This window comes from Panthera uncia (genome assembly GCF_023721935.1).
Source record: "Panthera uncia isolate 11264 chromosome A1 unlocalized genomic scaffold, Puncia_PCG_1.0 HiC_scaffold_17, whole genome shotgun sequence".
In the NCBI taxonomy this organism is placed as follows: Eukaryota; Metazoa; Chordata; class Mammalia; order Carnivora; family Felidae; genus Panthera; species Panthera uncia.
In genome coordinates, this window is record NW_026057577.1 from 6,711,467 (window position 1) to 6,734,139 (window position 22,673).

At 43.9% G+C, this 22,673-nt stretch overlaps 1 protein-coding gene across 7 annotated transcripts in view; it reads left to right on the forward strand.

Moving 5' to 3' along the window:
* The window catches only part of MAPK9 (mitogen-activated protein kinase 9), a 55,425-nt gene extending 33,242 nt beyond the window's left edge, over positions 1-22,183 (forward strand). For 4 of the 7 annotated variants that reach the window (XM_049648966.1, XM_049648967.1, XM_049648969.1 and 1 more), the window contains 8 exons: positions 1,775-1,913; positions 11,406-11,571; positions 12,898-12,969; positions 16,046-16,228; positions 17,377-17,501; positions 18,545-18,608; positions 19,630-19,701; positions 21,693-22,183. In XM_049648966.1, the coding sequence (XP_049504923.1) occupies positions 1,775-1,913; positions 11,406-11,571; positions 12,898-12,969; positions 16,046-16,228; positions 17,377-17,501; positions 18,545-18,608; positions 19,630-19,701; positions 21,693-21,835 (964 nt within the window). In that variant the 3' untranslated portion in view covers positions 21,836-22,183. The other 3 variants (XM_049648973.1, XM_049648968.1, XM_049648972.1) reach the window with 3 other exon arrangements.
* The last annotated feature ends 490 nt before the right edge of the window (positions 22,184-22,673 follow it).

Genomic DNA, 22,673 nt, shown 5'->3' on the forward strand with positions numbered 1-22,673 from the left:
GAGGATTGTGGTGTGAGGATTGTAGTGTGAGGATTGTGGTGTGAGGATTGTGGTGTGAGGACTGTAGTGTGAGGACTGTAGTGTGAGGATTGCGGTGTGGAGGACTTCAGTATGAGGACTGCAGTGTGGAGGACTGTGGTGTGAGGACTGTGGTGTGAGGACTGCGGCGTGAGGACTGCGGTGTGGAGGACTGTAGTGTGAGGACTGCGGTGTGGAGGACTGCAGTGTGAGGGCTGCAGTGTGGAGGGCTGCGGTGTGGAGGACTATAGTGTGAGGACTGTAGTGTGAGCACTGCGGCATGGAGGACTGCAGTGTGCAGGACTGCAGTGTGGAGGACTGTGGCGTGGAGGACTGCAGTGTGAGGACTCCACCATGGAGGACCGCAGTGTGAGGACTGCAGTATGAGGAATGCGGTGCGGAGGACTGCAGTGTGGAGGACTCCACCGTGGAGGATTGTGGTGTGAGGACGGTAGTGTGAGGATTGTAATGTGGAGGACTCCTCTGTGGAGGACTGCAGTGTGAGGGTAGGGGAGTCGAGAGCAGAGCCTGGTGCTGGCCCAAGCCCCTTCTAGGTTAAAGGTGCTCCCAGCTGAAATGAGGTGGGCTGCAGGCTGAGCAGACTGGAGGGCAAGGTAGAAGCCAGGATCAGTGTTGGACATGGGCCTCGAGACATCTCTTGGATGCCCAAGTCAGCCTGGGAACTGGGCGTTTGGGAGAGGGGCCTGGGTGGAGGGTAGGAACTTGAGAGTTGATGGTCTGTGAATGGTATTTAAAGCATTGAGATCAGAGATCAGAGTAGATGACCAAGACTTGTGATAGAGAAGAGGAGGAGGCCAAGGACCAAGGGTTGGCAGCCCCAACGGTAAGAAGTTGGGGAAAGGAGCAGGGCACGATCAGCCAGGGACATTTTGTGACACGGCAGTAAGTCATCAGGAGCCTTGAGGAGGACAGTGTCAGCAGAGGGGTGGGGCTTATGCCCCACTTACTCAAAATGGGAGTAAAAGAAAATGGGAGAAGAATTGGAGATGCCAAGTATACAGACCTCTTTGGGGAGTTTTGCTTGCAGACAGAATAAGAATATGGAGCACAGCTGGTGGGAGAAGAAGGTCAGAAATTTTCTTTTTTTTTTTAATTTTTAAAAAAAAATTTTTTAACCTTTATTTTTTGAGAGAGAGACAGTGTGAGTGGGGTCGGGGCAGAGAGAGAGGGAGACACAGAATCTGAAGCAGACTCCAGGCTCCAAGCTGTCAGCACAGAGCCTGACACGGGACTCGAACTCATGAACCATGAGATCATGACCTGAGCCGAACTCGGACCCTTAACCGACTGAGCTACCCAGGTGCCCCAAGGTCAGAAATTTTCTTAAGGTGAAGCAAGTAACAGCATGGTTTCTATCCTGGTAAGTATGATCCAGTAGCAAAAAAATAAATAAATAAATAAAAATAAAGATTTAGGAGAATTTGAATTTTGAGATTCTATTTACTATGATATAAAATTGTTTTGTCTTTAACTTGAAATACATCACAGTGGCAGTTTTTTCCTAAGCTTCTACTAAGTTCCATTATATGTTTACTTCTTGACAGGATACCTTATAAATGTTTGGAGGAAAGTTATCTTTCTTTTATTTTCTTTTCCTTTTCTTTTCTTTTTTTGCTTTAGCCAGTGCAGTAACTAGGTAGTAAGTTATTACTGTTTCCTATAAATACAGTTTAGTAACCATGAAGGAATTTGGGGTAATTTTTATGTGTACATGGCTGATCTTTTTTTTCCTCAGGTATTTGGTCATGGAATTAATGGATGCTAACTTATGTCAGGTTATTCATATGGAGTTGGACCATGAAAGAATGTCCTACCTTCTCTACCAGATGCTCTGTGGTATTAAACATCTGCATTCAGCTGGTATAATTCATAGAGTAAGTAGTGATGCCGTGTCAGTTTTGTTTTTAAAATCACAACCATTTTGTTACCATGATTCTCAAGGTACAAAAGAATTTAATATTTTCAAAAAAAAATTCTTTGGTATTTGTTTATTTTAGAGAGAGACAGAGACAGAGAGAGGGCAAGTAGGGGAGGGGCAGAGAGAGGGAGACACAGAATCCGAGGCAAGCTCCAGGCTCTAAGCTGTCAGCACAGAGCCTGATGCGGGAGTCAAACCCACTAATCATGAGATCTTAACCTGAGCCAAAGTTGGACACTTAACCGACCACCCAGTCACCCCAATTTTTTTTAAAAGTTGTCAGCATTGAGAATCCAAAGAAACCGTGGGATCGTGTTGAGTTTCCAAATCCTGTTGAGAGTAGAAGATGTTTTTGTGAAGTGCCTGGTTCTCCCCAGCCCGCTTGAGCCACCCTGGATGTAGGCTTGAGCTGCTCCATTTGATGCTGCAAAAGAAAAAAATGAAATTTTAACCTTTAATTTTGAAGTGACTTAAAAATTACAAGAACAGGACAGAGAACTACCAAATTATCCCAAACTGTTTACCCAGACTCATCTATTAATATATTCACCATATTTGAAATGGCATTTTTAAAGAGCCAGGAATTTAGATTTGGGGTTGGGAATGGTTAGAGGCTAAGTAGTAAATTATACCATTGCTTGAGAAATCTTACCTAAATTATGGACCAAATATCCATTTCTTATGTTGTAAAATTTTGCCACTCCAGCATCCCAGCCCCACTGTTGGGAACTCTGGGAATGGCCTTGGGTGGGCCTCTTGACTGGGCTCTCCTGGGATTTGAACGACAGCTGCCTGGACTATCAGGAAGTAATATTTAAAAACCAGTGAGATACAGTGTAATTCTGTAAGCTGGTTTTAGGAGTTCTTGTTTATTTTTTGACTTGTAGCACTGTGTAAGCAGACCATCATGATAGATTTTTCTTTAACAACTAAAATGTTGTGTGAGGCTATAAGCAGAGATAATATAATTTTGTTGGAAACATTTTTAGCATTCCCTACGTTATTACCATACTAATTTTGTTGACAGACTGTTGTTAGATATTCCCTTCCAACATCAAGAAGTTGTAATTTCTCTGAACGAAAATCTGTGCAGGGAGAAAGATAGTGAGACAGGAACAATGAAGCCTATTCACATAGAAAAGAATAGAGAGATTTTCAGTGGTGCAGAGTAGATCATTTAGGTGCCAGGAAATGTTGGCCACAGCGGCACAGCCCACCCATTCTGAGAGGACTAATCTGCCCTCGCCCCTCATCCTCGTCCTGGGCCTCAGGTCTGTGACCCCAAAGCCAGCATGCGTGGGCAGCGTACCTGGTCCTCCCAGGGCCTGTCTGGCGCATCACACACTGAGACGTCCTCCTAACTGGGTGCTGTTTCTTAAAATGTGGCCTTTGCTGCCACCAAGTGTTCAGTTCGAATAATACAAATTTGGTTTAAAAATAGCATTATTTCTCTTTTTTAAGTTTTTATTTAAATTCCAGTTAGTTGACATATAGTGTAATATTAGTCTCAGGTGTACAGTATAGTGATTCAACAGTTCTATACATCACCCAGTGCTCATCACAACATGTGCCCTCCTTAATCCCCATCACCTATTTAACCCGTTCCTTACTCACTTCCCCTCTGGTAACCATCAGTTTGTTCTCTAGAGTTAAGCGTCTGTTTCTTGGTTTGCCTGTCTCTCTCTCTCTCTCTCTCTCTCTCTCTCTTTTTTATCCCTTTGCTTTTTTTTGTTTGTTTTGTTTCTTAAATTCCACATATGAGTGAAATATGGTGTTTGTCTCTGCCTTCTTTCACTTAACATTATAAGTAATATTAATTTTTTAATTAAAAATAAAGACTTCCCAACATACCATTCTATTTCTCTTCCTAAAATTTTCATAGGCCTTTATATAAACGAAGACACTCTTGAACACATTTTGTGTTAAATTCACATTTTAGAATAAATTTCCAGCCTTATTATTACTAGGCCTCATAATGTTCAGCCTTATCAGTTTTGTAAAGGGAAATGCTTTGCCTCACTTGTTTCTCCCTTCTTGGAGCAGGAGATTCATGGGGAAGCAATACCTTCACATTCCTGGGGACCTTTTCAGGGCTGAGGCACACACATGCCCATGTTACAGAATGTTCCATCCCTGAAGGTTGGTCCCACTCCTGCTGACCACAAAGTCAAAAAGAGTCCAAAGTCCAAAGAGGTGTCTGCATTGCCCAGCACAATGTTTTGAAACCTGAGGACACCTGAGCAAATGATTCCACGGACCACTTCTCCATCCTGTCACCACCCCACAGGCCTTGCCATTCTTGTATCTGTTCACACATTTGTGTGCCTGCCAGGCTTTGTGTTTGCTCATGAAAAGTCATGTATGTTCGTTGTGGGAATGAGAGAGAAAGCAAAGAGTGAGAGGCCCTGTTGGGACCCCTCCAGGACCCAAGAGGTGAACTGCAAGAGTCCTTTAGTGGGTTAACGGTTGTCCATGAGCCTCTCCAGTCCTTTCTCCTATACACAGATCCATACACAAGATACACGCTTTCGGTTTGGCTTATTAAAGTGCTTTCATACTACACGTAAAATTTAATTATTTGAAAAATAAAACACCCACGGTCCTACCACTTTTTAGAATCACTTCTATGATTCAAAATTTAAAAGAGGTAAAAGGCCCCCAGCTCTCCGTTGCTGCCTGGAGGTGGCCAGTGATAGCAGTTAGGTGTGTTTCCTTACTAACTTTACAGTGACACTCTCTCCTTATTTGTGCTGATACCAACATATCCGCATGTACTTATGTCCTTTTGAATTTATATTTTTCAGAAAGGGGATCAACTTTTATGTAATTGTTCTGCAATTTGCTGAGCAAGTCGGTTGATTTGTTCCTTATTTTAATTAAGGATCAAATAGTTCTAATATTTATTTGAAAAGAGGGTCCCCACTCTCTCCTTCTCATTTCTCACTCCCCAGAAGCAAACCCTGTTCTTTTAGCTGTCACATTGGTGTTTCTGTCTGTATATTGAAATAATAGTGGATCTCTATCCATTGGCCTTTTTTCAGTTGGGGACGTAAGGTACCAATTTAGCCCCATTTTACCCACCCAGACCCACTCCCTGCCACCTTTCCTGTCCCCTGCTTTCCCAGGTATTTACACTGTTGTGAATTGTAAACCTGTAAATCTCAAGTTTGGGCCAGTATCGATAGTGTGTTTTACATCATCGTGACCCCCTACATGCTCTCCGCTGCACAGCCTCCTATTTATACCATGATTGTATTTCTTTTCCTTTCAACATTTTGTCCCTGAAGTTAACAGTACTTGTTTTTTGATTTGTTTGCATTTCTGTTTTCATTGTTTTGTTTTTCAAGGATGGGGTGGTTTTCTATGCTCTACTTGCTAAGTTAACGCTAAGCCTTCTGCGGGGCATCTAGGTTTTCTCTCAGTTCACCCAGATGATATGCTGTTGCATCACCTGTGAGATCTCGCTCTTGGAGCTTCAGTGCTGCTCCCAGATGGATGGGCTGCCCCCATACCTGATGCGGAGGGATTGTCCTGGACCTGGCCCAGCATTTTCCTGGTGGTTCTCTTCGCCTTTTCCTGGTGGTTCTCTTTGCCTTTTCCTGGTGTTGGACCCCCTGCTTCTGGACCCCTGTCCCATCATTCTCGGATTACTCCCTTGTTTCGGTGGAACACATCCTCCAGTAGCTTCCCCAGAAGTGGTGCATGGGAGGTAAATTTTCTGAGGCCTCATATGCCTGAAACTCTTTACTCTGCCCTGCCACATGAGTCATAGTATGGTTGGACATAGAATTCTCCGCTACACATCAGTCGCCCTCCAGGTTGTAAATGCAGCACCCCGTTGTAGTGTGGTATGATTTGGCTTTTGAGCTTTCTAATACCATTCTTCTTCCTGATCTTTTGCAAGTGCCCTGTTGGGTTTCATCTCTGGAATCTTCTAAAAATATTCTTTTATTTCTTGCATTCTAAAATGTTATGATGATATGCCTTGATGTGGAAATTTTTAATTGTGGTGGGCACTTCGTGGCCCCTTCAGTCTGGAAGGCCATGCCATAGAGCGGTGAGAATTGGGGTGGGGCCAGGTTCTCACCAGGTGGGATGCAGGCCTCCATCACAGAGCCCTGTCTTCAGGCTTGCACCCCTCACCCATGCCCTCCCTGGGCCACATATCAGCACATCTGTTGGTATTATGCCTGAGGCCCTAGTCTGGAAATTTGATTTCAGTTTTTCTCAATTATGGGCCAGTACGAGTGAAGAAGGAGCCCAGGCCTCTCTTCTGGGGTGAAGCTGGGGGGATCTGGAAGGTCTACCATTACCTTTATACAGATCTTTCCAAAACCTCCCTCAGTGTCCCATCCCTGCTGCACGCTGCCTTCTAGAACACCTGTCGTTCACTTCCTGAGTGTCTCCTGGATTTGTGGTCCCCCTTGTCTTGCTTGGGCCACTCACTGAGGTTGGAATGTGCTGTACTCAGTCAAGTCATTTCCTGCCCCTCTGCTGCTCTTTGTCCCCATAGAGCGCATGGGGTTTTTCACTGACAGCATTGGCATGCCAGGATAGGCTTGGATCTGCAGGATACATTTTGGGAGAAGGCCTGTGAGGAAGAACTGGGGAGTGGGCTGGAGCAGCTGGAGCAGGTGGAGAGGCCAGAAGGAGGCAGCACAGGCCTGACCCTTTGGAGGGGTTGAGGGCAGAGCTGCAGAACAGCTCTCAGAAAGCTTTGCCCGCCCTGGAGTCCATGAGCCACCTGCCAGGGAAGTCTGGTGTCTCACAAGAAGGGGCTTCTGCCACGCACAGTCACTGGTCAAGAGCCACACAGGTCAAGAGAAGCTCCCCGATGCTCCCCATGGGCCTCTCTTCCTGAGGGGAACTGAGAGGAGGTAGGCCACTGGGACAAACTATAGCTCCTGTCATTGCAGCTGCTCTCTGGGCCCCAACAGATGTTCATTCTCTCCCTTCTCCATTCTCCCTACCTTCAGCCACCACCTTGGCAGGTCACTATGGCTTGCCTACATGTGACCCAAACCTTCAGATCTGAGGGGTCTGACTCTGGTGGCTCACGGTGGGCCACTGGGTCCATGGATCCACCCGGCAGTCACCTCCCCAGCCCTGCAAGGGTATGATTGGAAAGGATACACTTGGCAGTTGGAGTGACCTCTGCATTGGTTCCTTGGCCTGTGAGGTAAGAAGTATCACGATGGGGAAGGCCAAGTGGAAACATGAGACTGTCCCCTCAACTCAAAAATATTGATCTCGGGGGATTGGGAGGGATAGAGGAGATTAGCGCCACCATTGCAACTTAAGGAATGCGGGGATAGCGGTTCTGTCATATCTCAGTTTGACTCACTAGCCCAGCCCGGAAGAAACTAGGTGGTCCTAGAGAGTGTAGACCTCTGCGACATAACCAGCTCATAGTCCTGGTTGCAGCTACTGTGCACGATGTGGTAGAGTTGCTGGAACGATTAATAAGGCCCCAAGGACGGCGTGAAGCCATTGATTGCACAAATGCATTCATCTACACGGATTGGAAAAGAGGATCATAACATAGCTGGAAGAGGTCTGGACCAGTCTCCATGTTTTACCCGGCCTTCCAACCCCCTTCTAAGTGGGTCTTCGAGTTGCAAGGTCCATGCAGAGCTTTTGTCCAGTAGTCCTCCAGATAACTGCTTAGCCTCCCATGCCAAGGTTCGGTCACCCAGGCGAGTGGCTATGGTACCTGTGGGGAAGAATTGGGGATATCAAGGCAGTGGATGTTTGTCCCCATGTGCAGAGTCCTCCTTCCTAGGATACCCCTTCAGTCAGTGGGTTCTGATCTGAGAAGTGACCAGGCCTTGTGGTGCTTTGTGGGGTGATGCCCTCGGCCTCCTCCTCTTCTGCTGCCCTCGCCCTTCTTCGGTTACACATGCTTTGTGCACTCTTGTTGGCTGTCCCAGGGATGCCTCACTCTGTTCACTATCCCCACACCCTGTGGGTCAAGCCCCAAGTTCAGGTGTCCTTCCTATTTTAATGTGTGTTTCTTATTTTCCTTGTTTGGGGTGGTTTTCAAGATTTAAAGGGACAGAACTATCTTGACTCTGCTGCCTTGAAGCTCTAAGTCCAGTTGGTTTTGGAAAGCTGCACCTGGTTTTGTGTGAAGGCTGATGAGAGAGCGGCACAGAAGTGGGGAGCCTCCCATTAGCAGGCATCCAGAGGTTGGCCACTTTCCCCAAAGCCTGCCAAGACCACTGTCTACACCGGACAGCCTGATTTGCATTTTATTATCAGTTTTCCAGCAGATGGCAGTAAAGTATGTTCCAACCAAATCAGTAACTGACAAGAATTTTCTGACAGGTGAAAGGGGCATGTTTTCTTTTCTTTCTTTTTTCCAAATTTAAATTCAGGTTAGTTAACATACAATGTAGTCTTGGCTTCAGGAGTAGGACCCAGTGATTTCATCTCTTACATATGACACCCAGTACTCATCCCAACAAGTGCCCTCCTTAATGTCCATCACCCATTTAACCCATCCCCCTACCCACCTCCCCTCCAGCAACCCTCAGTTTGTTCTCTGTATTTAAGAGTCTCTTATGGTCTGTCTCCCTCTTTATTTTTATCTTATTTTTCCTTCCTTTCCCCTATATTCATCCATTGAGTTTCGTAAATTCCACGTATGAGTGAAATCATATGGTATCTGTCTTTCTCTAACTGACTGATTTCACTTAGCATAATACCCTCTAGTTCCAGCTACGTAGTTGCAAATGGCAAGATTTCATTCTTTTTCATCACCAAGTAGTATTCCATTGTGTATATACACCATATCTTCTTTATCCATTCATCAGTCAATGGACATTTGGACTCTTTCCATAATTTGGCTATTGTAATAGCACTGCTATAAACATTGGGGTGCATGTGCCCCTGCAAATCAGAATTTTTGTATCCTATGGATAAATACCTAGTAGTGCAATTTCTGGGTTGTAGGGTAGTTCTATTTTTAATTTTTGAGGAACCTCCACACTGTTTTCCAGAGTGGCTGCACCAGTTTGCATTCCCACCAACAGTGCAAAAGTGTTCCCCTTTCTCCACATCCTCACCAACATCTATTGTGTCCTGAGTTGTTAATTTTAGCCATTCTGACTGGTGTGAGGTGATATCTCATTGTGGTTTTGATTTGTATTTCCCTAACGAGTGATGTTGAGCATCTTTTCATGGGCCTGTTGGCCATCTGGATGTCTCCTTTGGAGAAGTGTCTATTCACATCTTCTGCCCATTTATTCACTGGACTGTTTTTGGGTGCTGAGTGTGGGCATGTTTTCTAAGTCACTCTGCAGTTCATTGAACTGGCCAGTGGTGCAGCTGTAGTAACCCTTCTCCCTGTGGCTGTGCTTTAGATCCAAGGCCAGAGTGTATTTCAGGGGCTGCTGGGTGGCAAAGTATAGACATTACAAATTTTTCAAAAATCAGCCTCCTAAAAAGAAAGCACCTATTGACATCCCCACCAACAGTGTAAGGAAGGTTCTGTGTTGGCTTCTCCTGCCAGCCCTGGATATTATCATGATTTTCCTCATTGCCACGGGAGAGACCAAAAATAACTCCTTGTCATTTGGAAATTTAAAAAAATTATAATAATAATAATTTTTTTTTCACAAAGTTGAGCATTATTTCGTTTGTTAGCAATTTGTATTCTCAGTTGCCTCTTCTTGCCACAGTCTTTGGGTTTAAAAAAAAGGAACTAGGAACAGGTTGGTTTATTTTGCCTTAGCGTATTACTGCCTCCTCACAGGGAAGAGTCACTGGTTTGCGTGAGGGGCTGATTCAGTGCCTGCAGAATTGTGGGTGTGGGGTGGTGGTGCTCCCCCAAGTCTTTCCCACATCAAGACACACGGAGAAGGTGGTCACGTGGTGCTCTGGGGCCGATGAGGGGCCAGAGCATCTGCATGGGAATTGGTCGGAATTTTCATTGCAATTTTCACACATTAGATATTTAAACCAAATCCAGGAAGTTTGGAAGGAGAACATTTAACAGTAATGGAACATAATTTCAGCTGATGTTATTTTTAAGTGGTTTCCTGCTTATCCTGCTAACGCATTGTAGCCATCACACACACCTGTGTGTGCTCATCTGTGACACATCACTTGGAAAGCGTTAGTCAGGTAGGTACTGGGCCTGAAACCTCGCACCTAAAGCCCTCCCAGGTCCTCCTGTGTGATGTGACTTGGGAAAAGAATAGATGGGGATAGTTTGGAAGGCAGTGTCTAGGGTGAGTTTTCAGGCTGCTGTCTCAGGCAGAAGTTGGATTCCTGTGGCCTGAGGAAGGTTCTGGGATCGGGGGTGGAAGGTGGGGTCACCATGAAAAAAGGCCTGGGGTTGTGGGGGAAGAAACTGCAGAAATTGTGTTCATGTGTTCAGGGTATGGGGTATAGGCGAGTGTGACCTGTGTGTTCACACAGCAAGCATTTTCTGAGCTTCTGCTACGTCAACCTGGGTCCTGCATCTCCTGTCACAGAACTGGTGCTGGCAGGGGAAGACGAAGGTGCCTCAAGGGTGGGGTGGGCTTTCTTTTTGGAGATAAGGAAGTGATTGTGGAATTCTTTTTCTGAAAGAAGAAAGAGCCATCCGAAGGTTGCAGAGTCAGAGAATTCTAGCTCCGTGCTGTGCAGCATGGCGGCCACTAGCCACATAAGGTTGTTGAGCGCTCAGAATGTGGCTGTTATTGTAAATACACAGATGTCAAAGACAGTACCAAAAACAGAATGTAAAGTATGTCATTAGTAATTTGTATATATTGCTTACATTTTAAAATGATAACACTATGGGGGCGCCTGGGTGGCTCCATTGGATGAGCATCTGACTCTTGATTTCGGCTCAGGTCATGATCTCACTTGTGCACTCCACATTGGGCTCCATGCTGAGTGTGGAGCCTGCTTGAGATTCTCTGTGCTTCTGTGCTTCTGTCCCTCAACCCCGCTCATGCTCTCTCTCTTTCTTTCTAAAATAAAACAAAAACAAAACAAAAATAAGATGATAATATTGTGGATATATTGGGTTAAATAAGGTAGAGTATTAAAATTCATTCCACCCATTTGTGTTCATTCTTCCTGGTGTGGCTACTAGCAAATGTAAGTTCAGTACGTGGCTTACATTATATTTCTGTGGGCAGCGGGATGAACAGAAGGAGGGATGGGTGGGCTCTAGGGAAGTACTGAGGAGGTTTTAAGCAAAAGGATGTCATGAAGCTTCCCACATGGGCCTGAGGGTGACCATCTGACTCCTTTAGGCTGATCTGTATTCGTTTCAACTTAAGAGAGAAACATTTTCCAAAATCCCAGTGTTCAGTTCTAACTCTGCCCGCTCCCCCCCCCCCATTTCCCCCAGGACTCGGGTACATCAGCAACCCCCAGCTTCACAAATCCCTACCCACACAGTGTTGTCCACTCCTGTTCATTGTGTTCATTTAAACCATTTCTGCCCTAGGATTTGAAACCTAGCAACATTGTAGTAAAATCAGACTGCACGCTTAAGATCCTTGACTTTGGCCTGGCCCGGACAGCATGCACCAACTTCATGATGACCCCGTACGTGGTGACGCGGTATTACCGGGCACCCGAAGTCATCCTGGGCATGGGCTACAAAGAGAATGGTGAGTGTGGGTGACACATGGCTGCTGGTCACCACCAGCCTTGTCCCGTGAGCCAAAGGAAGCACAATGTGGGGGCTGCGTTATACACAAGTCATTGTGGCCCATCTCTACTGGCAGAAATCACCCACTGTTACAAATTCACTTCCAAAATGAGTATCTGTGAACATCTATCAAAGTATAACATATTTATTATAGAGAAGTATGCAAATCTATAACAGCAGTGGTACCCAAGACCTCCCCAGCCCACCTCTGGGTCTCAACCCCCAAAGGAAGCCACTATCCTAATTTCCAGCACCAAAGCTTACTTTTACTTATTGGTGAACTTGGTATAAATGGAATAATACATGTTCTCTTTTGTGTAAAATGGGTTTTTTAACACCCAAACTTAACTTACTCTAGCAATATCAGAGCTCTTTGTAACTTAGACCTTGACAAATTTGTCGAAAAGAACTCAATCACATTTCCTTGCTAAGAGTCTGAAAGTTTGCACAAGTCATCGGGGAATGAGCTGTGCTTCAAGTTTTAGATGCTCTGTAAGCAGTGTTCTGACTCTGACAGATGAGGGACATAGCCCTATGGCTCCCTGCTGGCTCCTCCCGCCCCACCCCCACCTGCAGTAAATAGCCCTCTGCCTGGCTGAGGCCTGGGGTTCAGCTGGGCTCCATGGAAGAGGGGGAAAGGCCGGAAGTCAGGGCACCTCTGGCGGGTCCTCACCTGGAGCCCACACGAGCAATCTGCCTCTGTGAGTTCCCACCGACACGGCAGTTTAGCGAGGACCGTTCGGCGGGTGTCATGTCCATATGTTACAAAAGTTCCCATTGACAAGCTGGGTCTGTCTCTGTTGGGAGGGGGTTTGAGAAAGATGTGTGGGGGTCTCCAGCTGGTTTTAATCACCTGGTGTTTGGTAGTGGACATCTGGTCTGTCGGGTGCATCATGGCAGAAATGGTCCTCCATAAAGTCCTGTTCCCAGGAAGAGACTGTATCCTTCACAGGGAGAGACCCAGCACTGGCCACGGGGGTGGGGGTAGCGATGGGGGTGGGCACATGGCCACACAGCTTTGAGGGGACAGCCACCTCTCCTTTCTGGGGTTTTGTTTGCTTCTCAAGCTGGGAAGTCCGGGAATCTTTGGCGCTAAAGCCCAGATTGCCGCTTACTGAAAGCCAGAGGAGAGGCCAGCACTCATTCGCATTGTGTAAAAAGTTCACCCTTAGCCAGCAATTTATTTTTCCATATTTGTGTGTTTAGTACACTGTTAGAATTCCTTTTCCTCACCTTTGTTTTGTTCATGGCACTTCATAATTTTGTCATTTCATTTTGTTTTCAGTTGATATCTGGTCAGTGGGGTGCATCATGGGAGAGCTGGTGAAAGGTTGTGTGATATTCCAAGGCACTGATCGTATCCTTCCCGGGACCTTCCCGGCCATGCTTTCCATAAATGCCAAAGGCAGCAGGAGCTCAAAAGGAAAATGTTATAATTCTAGACTGTGTTCTAAGGGGGTCTATATTATGTTTGTTAAAGTAGTGTCACAAACCAAGTGGTTCAACTTTACGTTTTCTTTTTTACTTGACTACCTGTAATGGTTTTATTAAACCAATTATATTAGTTTTTAATTTTATCAAAAATAGCTTAGAAATTTACTTACTCTTTGACAGATGTATTCTGATATTTAAGTGAAAATACCATTTATTAGACCATTCGGTTAATTTAACAAGGAAAGTTCCTATCTAAATTTAATAAGCCAATACCCTTGTGTCATTTAATTAGCATACCATTTTGTTAGTTACCAGTATGGATTAAAATATTTTGCCCCCAAAGTAAGAACTGAAGCACACTACATAAGACCAAAGTAAAAGAGAATAAAAGGAAAAGTTTGTGAGGAACAGGATATGTTAATTTTCTTGCCTATTACTCTGCTGACATTTTGTAGAAATTTTTAAAAGATCCATCTAGAAGGTTCTTTTGTGACACACCTGGAGAAGTCTTAATAAATATAAAATGCAAAAGATTAATTTATACTGTGGTTAGCAAATCACATTAATGACATCAACCATAAAAGAGAAGAGATAATGTAATACTTATAATAGCTTTCTTTCCTCATATTCCTCCATCATTAATATTTTTTACTCTAACATGGTTCTTCACATATTCCCTTTTTCATTTGTGTTCCACTTACTATTTTCATTAGTCTTTGATTTTGTTTTTTCGTTATGAAAGCTTAAAGTGGTCTCTGTCCATTGGCAGATTGATGGTTAATTTTAAAGGAAACCAAGCTGTGTAGTCAGTGTTTTGTATGTATTTTATTAAAGTTGCTTTCATTTTTTATAATTTTATAAGGGTGATTTTCTTGTAATATAAATTCTTTACAACACAAACATGGAATGAAAAGATTTTGTTCTGTCATTTTATTTGCCTTCCTTGACATTTTTCACATCACAGATTTTATGTGGAGTTAAATACAACATTTTATTTTGTTCTAATAAATTTTCCAGCAGTTTTCCATAGCCTTTCCTTTGATTTGCTTGTTCCAAACTATAAATAAGTCTGCAAACAGACTCAGTTTAAAAAGGAAAACTTGATAAATTCTAAAGATAAATAATTTAGAAGTATCTATTTAACATCTCGTTTGTCTCAATTCTTATTCATTTTATGCCTTTCCTTTTTTAATTGAATGTTTTCTTCAGAAAGTACAAAAAAGAAAACTGTGAATACTTTTTGGAGCATTATTAAGTAATTTAAAATTCCTACTTTACATATTACCATCTTGCAGTGTCAATAATTAATAGTTTTATATATAAGGCCACCTAATGTCATTCTCAAAATACACACCGAGATTAACGTCATTCTCCAAAGACAGTTTTGCCCACACCTTCAAACATTAGATTAAAAATTGTAAGCATGGAAAAAGATTCTGGAAAGCAGACTGCAGTTCTCTGAGATTTGCTTTCAGATGTGTGATCTGGGATAGAACAGGAATGTCTGTCCCCACAGTAGCCCACAAGGAAAAGACAGCCTCAGCCAGACCACCTTGGGTGCACATGGTGGCTGTGCATGCTGGATGAGTCAGGGCCTCTCTGAGCCTTGGTTCCTCTTGGGTATAATGAGAAGCCCATGGTAGCTAAGGGACGGTAATGCACGAACACACCTGGAAGATCAGCCAGGCTTCTTGGGATGGTCTTTTCCTTTCCCACCACCCTTTAGTCTACAAAAACGACCCTTTATCATGAACACGCTAGACATTTATTGAGCGCCCACCCATTTCTAGGCTCCTGTCTGACTCACATTGGGAACAGTTGTTGCAGCTGCTGAGCCGAAGCCAGACTGTCAAGGGCATGAGCAGAAGCAGGGAGATGAGGGGCTGTTTCAGTTGTTCAGTGAGAAGGGCTTGAATGCCGCACAATTCTGCTTCGGCATCACATAGGAACAAAAGAGTGAGGGAAGAGAATACACTAGTGACTCGAATGGCCAGGACTCCTCTCCCAAGCAGGACTGCAGATGGCCAACATTCTGGAAGAACGGAGTTGTCTTCTTTGTTCTTCTAAGAGCATTTCTGCCGCCTGGGTTCTTCCATAATGATGTAATTGGATTTTTCTGAAACAAACCTCTATTAGATTTTTCTAAAAACTTTTAAAAACTGCTTTTTAAACATTGCTGCCTACATGATTTTTTTCTGTCCTACGTTCTCTCATATAATTGTTAACAGTTTCAGAATCCCTCTCCACCTCATTATTCCAAGCCCCCTGTGAAACAGCCAAAGCTGGTATTTTCTGCGTTTTACAAACAAGGGAGTTGAGACCCAAGGGAGACTGACTGCCCGGCACCTGATGCATGTCTAGTGCACAGTGGAGTCTGGAATCCGGGTCATGTACTTTGAAAGGAGATAAAATGTGCTCCAAGGTACTGCAGTGATGGGCATGGTCAGTGCCAAGTAAAACACAATGACCTCCCAAAGCTGTCTAAGCCCAGTTACAGGAAGGCATGTGGTCCTGTGAGAGAGGACAAGGCTCAGAAAGCCCAGGCTCACGTGCCGCACTCCACCTTACACCGAGGACTCAGATCTGTCCACTTTAAGGAGCTTTCCAATCTAAGTAACTTTGATGTGAAAATTGATTTCAGTCTGCCTAAGTAATATCTAATTTCATCTTTAATCACTTCTGTCATAAGTATTCTTCAGTTACAAGATTAACTGTATTTTGATCTAGAAGGGAAGGCATACGTTCCTCAGTGTGTTGGTTTAATAAACCATGATCAGAGTTTATAAAGGAGCAGAGTTTTTAAAAGTAGTGTCAACTTTGGAGACCCCAACCACCATGTGAATATTATTTTAGAATACCTCGGCTGCCCCAGTGGGACAGCCTAGTTAATTACCTGTCAGTAGGTGAAAATAGGATTTAAGTGTTTCTTTGAATAATGCTGCTCCGTGTAACGTGACTGTAAGCCCCTTCAGTTGTATTTTCCTCAAGAGACTCCTTAGATATTGATCAGTGGAATAAAGTCATTGAGCAGCTAGGAACGCCGTCTGCGGATTTTATGAAGAAACTTCAGCCGACCGTGAGAAATTATGTAGAAAACAGACCAAAGTACCCTGGAATCAAATTTGAAGAACTCTTCCCAGATTGGATATTCCCATCAGAATCTGAACGAGACAAAATAAAAAGTAAGATGCCCTTCCCCTTCCCCCCCCCCCCATATCGGTTTTCTGAATCCAGGGGCCACTTTCACCTTTTCAGGTTTGCATTCTGACAGCTACGAACGTTAGGAGATAACATAGTTGAAAGTCTCAAAGTTATTTACTAGAATGAAGGCTTGGTGGAGAGAAAGCCTAAAAGACCTAAAAGTTCTATCCTAGATAAAATGGCCTCACTGAGCCTTTGGTCCAAATAAAAAGGTTCACGTCAGTCTGAAAGACTCTGATGTTAATTACAGCAATTGGAATTCACACAGTTTTCAGGCATAAGGAATAAGGAATACTTGAATTACGATTCTCGCCCAATTGAAGAGTCAGAAACTGTATTACAGTTCAATTTAAAAAGTTTCTCCTCCCTTCCACCTGTGCCCACCTCTAAAAATGTGATTTAAGGCAAAGAACAGATTTCTCTCCACATCAGGGCAAAACTGTGCCTCAGTCAGAAAAACCCCATCTGTCCTTTGCCCACCCATGTGAACTTTAATTGCTGAAACCTAGGTGAGCCTTATATTTGACTGAGTTATTGAACTTGTTGGGTTTTTTCCTAACAACTGATCTCTAGATTTTTTTTCAAGTGTCTGTTGCCAACATTCTATACAGGTCAGCATAGCAGAGATATCTGCGAAGTGTTGTCTAGTGTGCAAACGTGAGATTATTTGTATGGCTTAAAAGGTCTGCTCTAATTTCATTTTGATGGGACATCAGGCAGGAAAAAAAGCCTGCCCGTGTTTTATGCCTGCACTTCGGGCAGTGCCGCCCTTAGCTGCATCCTGTGCCTTCCCTGGTGGGTTCTACCCCCGGACCCCCCCTTCAGCCTCCGGTTGGCCTGTGTCCACCTGGTACCCTTTCCCCAGGCCCTGCCACCCCTCCTCTCCTCCCAGATCCAGAGGCAAGAAACCACATTTGAAAATCTGTGTAGTGAAAGTGTAGTGTAGTGATGTGTAGTGAAAGTGGCTGCTCGGCTCACTCTTAAAGAAAAAGGCTCGATTGATCAGGAACCTGTCACAAATTTCTCAGAGATCACACATCTTTGTTCTCTCTGTACTGTCATGTTGTCTTTATACTATTTCCTGTGTCTGAGCATTAGTTTATTAATCTAATGTTTGTTTTCACCCCAGCAAATCAAGCCAGAGATCTGTTATCGAACATGTTAGTGATAGACCCTGACAAGCGCATCTCTGTAGACGAGGCTCTGCGTCACCCTTACATTACTGTTTGGTATGACCCTGCTGAAGCAGAAGCGGTAAGCACCTGTTTTCCAAGGCTTGTGTGTAAAGGCAGGGCTCAACATTCCCTCGGGTCTTCCGTCTGTTAGTCCAGAGTGGCCACATAAGGATAGTAAGTTCTAGATTTCAAAGGACCCCTGAATACAAAGGGGCCTACAGTCGTCTGGGACCTGGTTCCCTTTGGGGACACTTGCTGCGGGGGCTGCAGCTCAGTGTAGCTCGGGAGGGAACATGCTTCTGCGGTGGAGATACTATTCCTTTACGCAGATGCTCATGTGTGATTGTACTAACATTGCCATTTGCTAAGCTTCCATTGTTTGCCTGGCACTGTGCCATGTGCGCCTTGCTTAGAACACCTTCTTCAGGCCACCCCATCAGAGAGGCTAAGAAACTCGCTGAAAATCACAGGTTTATTTATCCTTCCCTCGAGGCACCTGCCAGGGGAGTCCCGCTTCCGAGTTTGGTGCCCAGGTGCATTTTTCCTTAGTGGCACTGGTGTGGATAACCTCTGACTACGAGCAAAGTAACCACATAGTGGCAGGCTCACTTTATGCCACCGTAGAGCACATTTTTATGACTTGGCCTATGGATTTAACCATCACATGAAACACTGTTTTGTGTGCAAGGAATCCTAGTTATAAGCATGTGATTTTTAAGCAGGTTTTGGGAACAGCCCATTTGAGTTGAGGATTGGGTTTGGGGGCTCTACCATGAAGCACTGCAAACCTGAGCTCTATTCTGTACCTTCCGGATTTCCTAGCCCTTCCCTTGTCTGGGGCGGGTCTCCAGAAAACAGCCTTTGATTACCACTTTTTTAGTTCCATTTGGGCAGATGTCATGTGATTGTTAAGAGGGCCATATTTTTTTGGTTAATTTTTTCCCTAATTATTTTGATTCCAAAACTGATGTAATATCATACTTAGGAGGAAATCTCTAAGAAGCCATATATTGCATGAAAGCCACATGACAAATAGATTAGAATCTTCACAGTGATGTTATGGTCTTATTCATGCCTCATTCCTGTTTTAACCGTTGACTTTAACTGTGATTTAATTTTCAGCCACCACCTCAGATTTATGATGCCCAGTTGGAAGAAAGAGAGCATGCAATCGAGGAGTGGAAAGGTAAGGGCTGATTTTGCCCCTTACTCATGGCACTTCTTCAAGTTCTGTAAAGGGGCGGCTTTTCACTTGTTGTAGTAGCCTTCCTAGGGAAGGGGCAGAGTCTCTCTTGGCCCATCTCTTGCCCCTCCCTGGTAGAGAAGGAACTTGAAGATAACAGAATTAGAGAGGAGCACATTGGAACTGCATACCATTTGCTTCCAAAGATTGTAAGATTGACCAAAAACCCACCGCAAATTCAGCCAGTAATCAGGAGGTTGAACTAATAATTTTTCATTAAAAAGAAGAATCAGGGGTCATTGAGAAAGAACCCTGGTCAGTGCAGGTCAGAAGTGGCAACGGGTCTTGCCCAAGCAGATTATGTCTGCTTTCCCCAGGGTATCGGGGATGCCGTGACCTTCATGAACACTCAACAGGGTGACACACATGGCCACACTCTGGCCAAGAGCGGCCTTGTGAGCCTCAGGAAATGCTTGCAAGGTGCTCATCCTGGTTCACAAACACCAAAATTGTAGAAACCCCTAATGCATCTTTAGTAGGTTGTTAGCTTTTCTCACCAGGGAGGATGGAAGAAACTGAAGTTGAAGCCAAGAAATGACTGAGGAATTTGGATTAATTTCTGGCCACTCTGGAGGGGCTTCTGGCCGACATATGGATACTGGTTCCATTTGGAGAATCCCAAGTAACGATGGAGAGAAACATGTGCAAACAGTACAAAAGCATCCAATCCTTTAAAATGTTCTGTGAGAGTCACTTTACTAGTCCCCTGCCCCTCGTAAAACCCACATGTGAATTTACAACTGCCTGCATTTTTGGCTGCCTTAACAGTTGGGCTGAAAGATGTAATGGATCAACAAAGTGTGGATGTTGTGATCTAGGCAAAAGATATTATTGAATTAACTGTATATCACAATTAAAAATAAGACACCACAGTGCCCTTGGAGGGGTTTCAATTGATTTGGAAGCAGGGTTCAGAGATGCAGAGAAACTGATGGAGCCTTTTAACTTGCATTTCTGTTTGAAGAGCTGATTTACAAAGAAGTACTGGACTGGGAAGAAAGAAGCAAGAATGGTGTTGTGAAAGATCAGCCTTCAGGTTAGTGATTGCTTTAATAGTTGATGTTTTCCTTTTCCCTGTACAACTTATCCAAATGGCAGTGATGCATTAAATGCCAGCTCGACCGGCCCTGGATCTGGAAGCTCCTTGTGTGAGGTAGTCTTCCTGTTTGGGTTTGTCTTGGCTGTGACAACTAACATATTACTGACAGGCCAGGCACTAAGCTAACTGCATTATAGACAGTCTCGTCTCATGCTTGCAACTGCTGCCATCAGCTCCATTTACAGACGAGGGAGTTGAATTTAAAACACTTCCAATGTTTTAATTTAATGAGTGCCTGGGTGGCTCAGTCAGTTAAGCGTCCAACTTCTGCTCAGGTCATGATCTCACGGTTGACGAGTTCGAGCCCCGCGTCAGGCTGTGTGCTGATGGCTCAGAACCTGGAGCCTGCTTCAGATTATGTGTCTCCCTCTCTCTCTGCCACTCCCCTGCTCGCTCGCTCACTCTCTCTGTCTCTTAAAAATTACTAAACATTAAAAAAAATTTTTTTAAACATTTCTTATGTGCATGACCCTCTTCATATTGGCCCCACCCAGTTTAAAAAGAAAATCAGTGCAAATCTAAGAAAAATGGAATTTGGTTTTCTTTGAGAAAAACTGTTCATATAATTCTCCCATATTTCTATTTGATCTACCTAGTGGTAGATTCATTGTATGACTGCTAGAGACATATGTGGTGTTAATTTAGGTCTGTAGGATCCCACCTGCTTCCTAAATGAGATCCTTCAAGTTATATTTACTTCCTCACCTCGCACCCCCCTCCCCAAAAGCACACGTGCACACACACAGAGAAGTGCAGATTGCACTGCTTACTTTTCTTGAATTTTGTATTCAGCATGATCTATGTGTCAAGCATCTAGAGATTATATAACTTCCACACTTTAGGTGCTTGTGGTTAACTAAGCACAAATTTCAGACTGCAAGCACTGACCTCTGAGAGCTTGGATGTTTTATTTTTGCTCAAACCAGACTAAAATATGGACGGTAGGAAATAGGATAGTTTCACATACCTTAAAAATTCAAAATGTCAGTTTTGGGGATGTATAAAATAAAATGAACAAGAGGCCGCTAAATTTTTTCCTTTTTTTTTTTTTTTTTGTTGTTGTTTTGTTTGTATACAGTCTTTGTTTCTGCTAGCAGGTGTTTTTATTAGAAAAGAATTCTTCAAAGATTACTGCTTTTCTCCTTGGACAAAGTGTTGATGGACACCTGAACTCTATTTGGGCTTCAGCCTTTTTGTGACACTGATCGTTGTAGGACAGGTTCAGTAGTTTTTCTATTAAAAATCTTTTTTAAAGCAGCAGGTTGTTTTTTTTTTACTTTTTTTTTAATGTTTATTTATTTTTTTTTTTTAATTTTTTTTTTCAACATTTTTTATTTATTTTTGGGACAGAGAGAGACAGAGCATGAACGGGGGAGGGGCAGAGAGAGAGGGAGACACAGAATCGGAAACAGGCTCCAGGCTCCGAGCCATCAGCCCAGAGCCTGACGCGGGGCTCGAACTCACGGACCGCGAGATCGTGACCTGGCTGAAGTCGGACGCTTAACCGACTGCGCCACCCAGGCGCCCCTTTAATGTTTATTTTTGAGAGACAGAGACAGAGCGTGAGCAGGGAGGGGCAGAGAGAAAGGGAGACACAGAATCCAAAGCAGAGGCTCCAGGCTCTGAGCTGTCAGCACAGAGCCCAACATGGGGCTTAAACTCACGAACCGTGAGATCATGACCTGAGCCAAAGTCGGACGCCTAACCAAATGAGCCACCCAGGCACCCCTAAAGCAGCAGGTATTTTTTAAGATGATTATATACATGCACATATGTGACGTTTTGCCACTAGGAAGAAAAGAAGAATGTTGCAGGTGGGCCAGGGAACCGCACGAGCACGGAGCTGAGGGATGGCCTAAAGTCTCACTGCCCGAACCTGCAGCAATGTCGTGCCTCAGATTTTATTATATTTTGTTTTCTTAGCACAGATGCACCAGTAAGTAGCAACGCCACTCCTTCCGAGTCGTCCTCCATCAACGACATCTCATCCATGTCAACCGAGCAGACGTTGGCCTCAGACACAGACAGCAGCCTCGATGCCTCGACGGGACCCCTGGAAGGTTGTCGATGATAAGTTATGAGCAGCAGAGCTTGTCATCAGTGAAGGAATTCTCGCTTCCATGGGCCTGAAATGCTTGGGGGGGTTGATGGAACCAAATAGAAAAAACTCCATGTTCTGCATGTAAGAAACACAATGCCTTGCCCCTACTCAGTTCTAATAGGATTGCCTGCCTAGATTATAAAATGAAGCAGATCATGTCTGAAGGAAACAAGTGCAAGCCACACTCTTAGAGATTATGTTCAAGGTCATTTCAGGTGAGCAATTAGAATAGGTGATTTTTTTTTTAAGTTGTACGGTAATAGTGGTGACAATTTCTCATCCTCAGTAACTGTTGGGACTTCTATGCATGTGACCACATGTGCTTGCTCTTGCCATCTAGCACTTTGGAAATCAGTATCTAAATGCCAAATAATCTTCCAGGTAGTGCTGCTTCTAGAATGATCTCTTAATCCTCTGAAGTGATTTGGTGTCTGTCCAGAAAAAATAGATTTATGTGTATTAATTGGCCACCATCATATTATCATATCTTACCTTCTTTTATGGTATGATTTATTCTATCTTTTGTATTTCAGAAGGAATATAATTAAATCTATTTAATAAATAAAAAATACAACTTTTCTTAAATTTGTCATGTTTTGGGCTGAGAATTATCACTGCTAAAACCAAGACACTTATAGGGACACTTTATTTCCTCTAAATTGTCTTAGTCTGGGATGACTGTGCATTCAGCTTTAATGCATGATAAAATTTTAAGTTTTGTGCTGCTTAGGCCATATATACCTTTAAAATCCTATCTACCCTTGCTCTGTTTTCCTGGTCTTCTGGACGTATTAGTTTAAAATGCTAC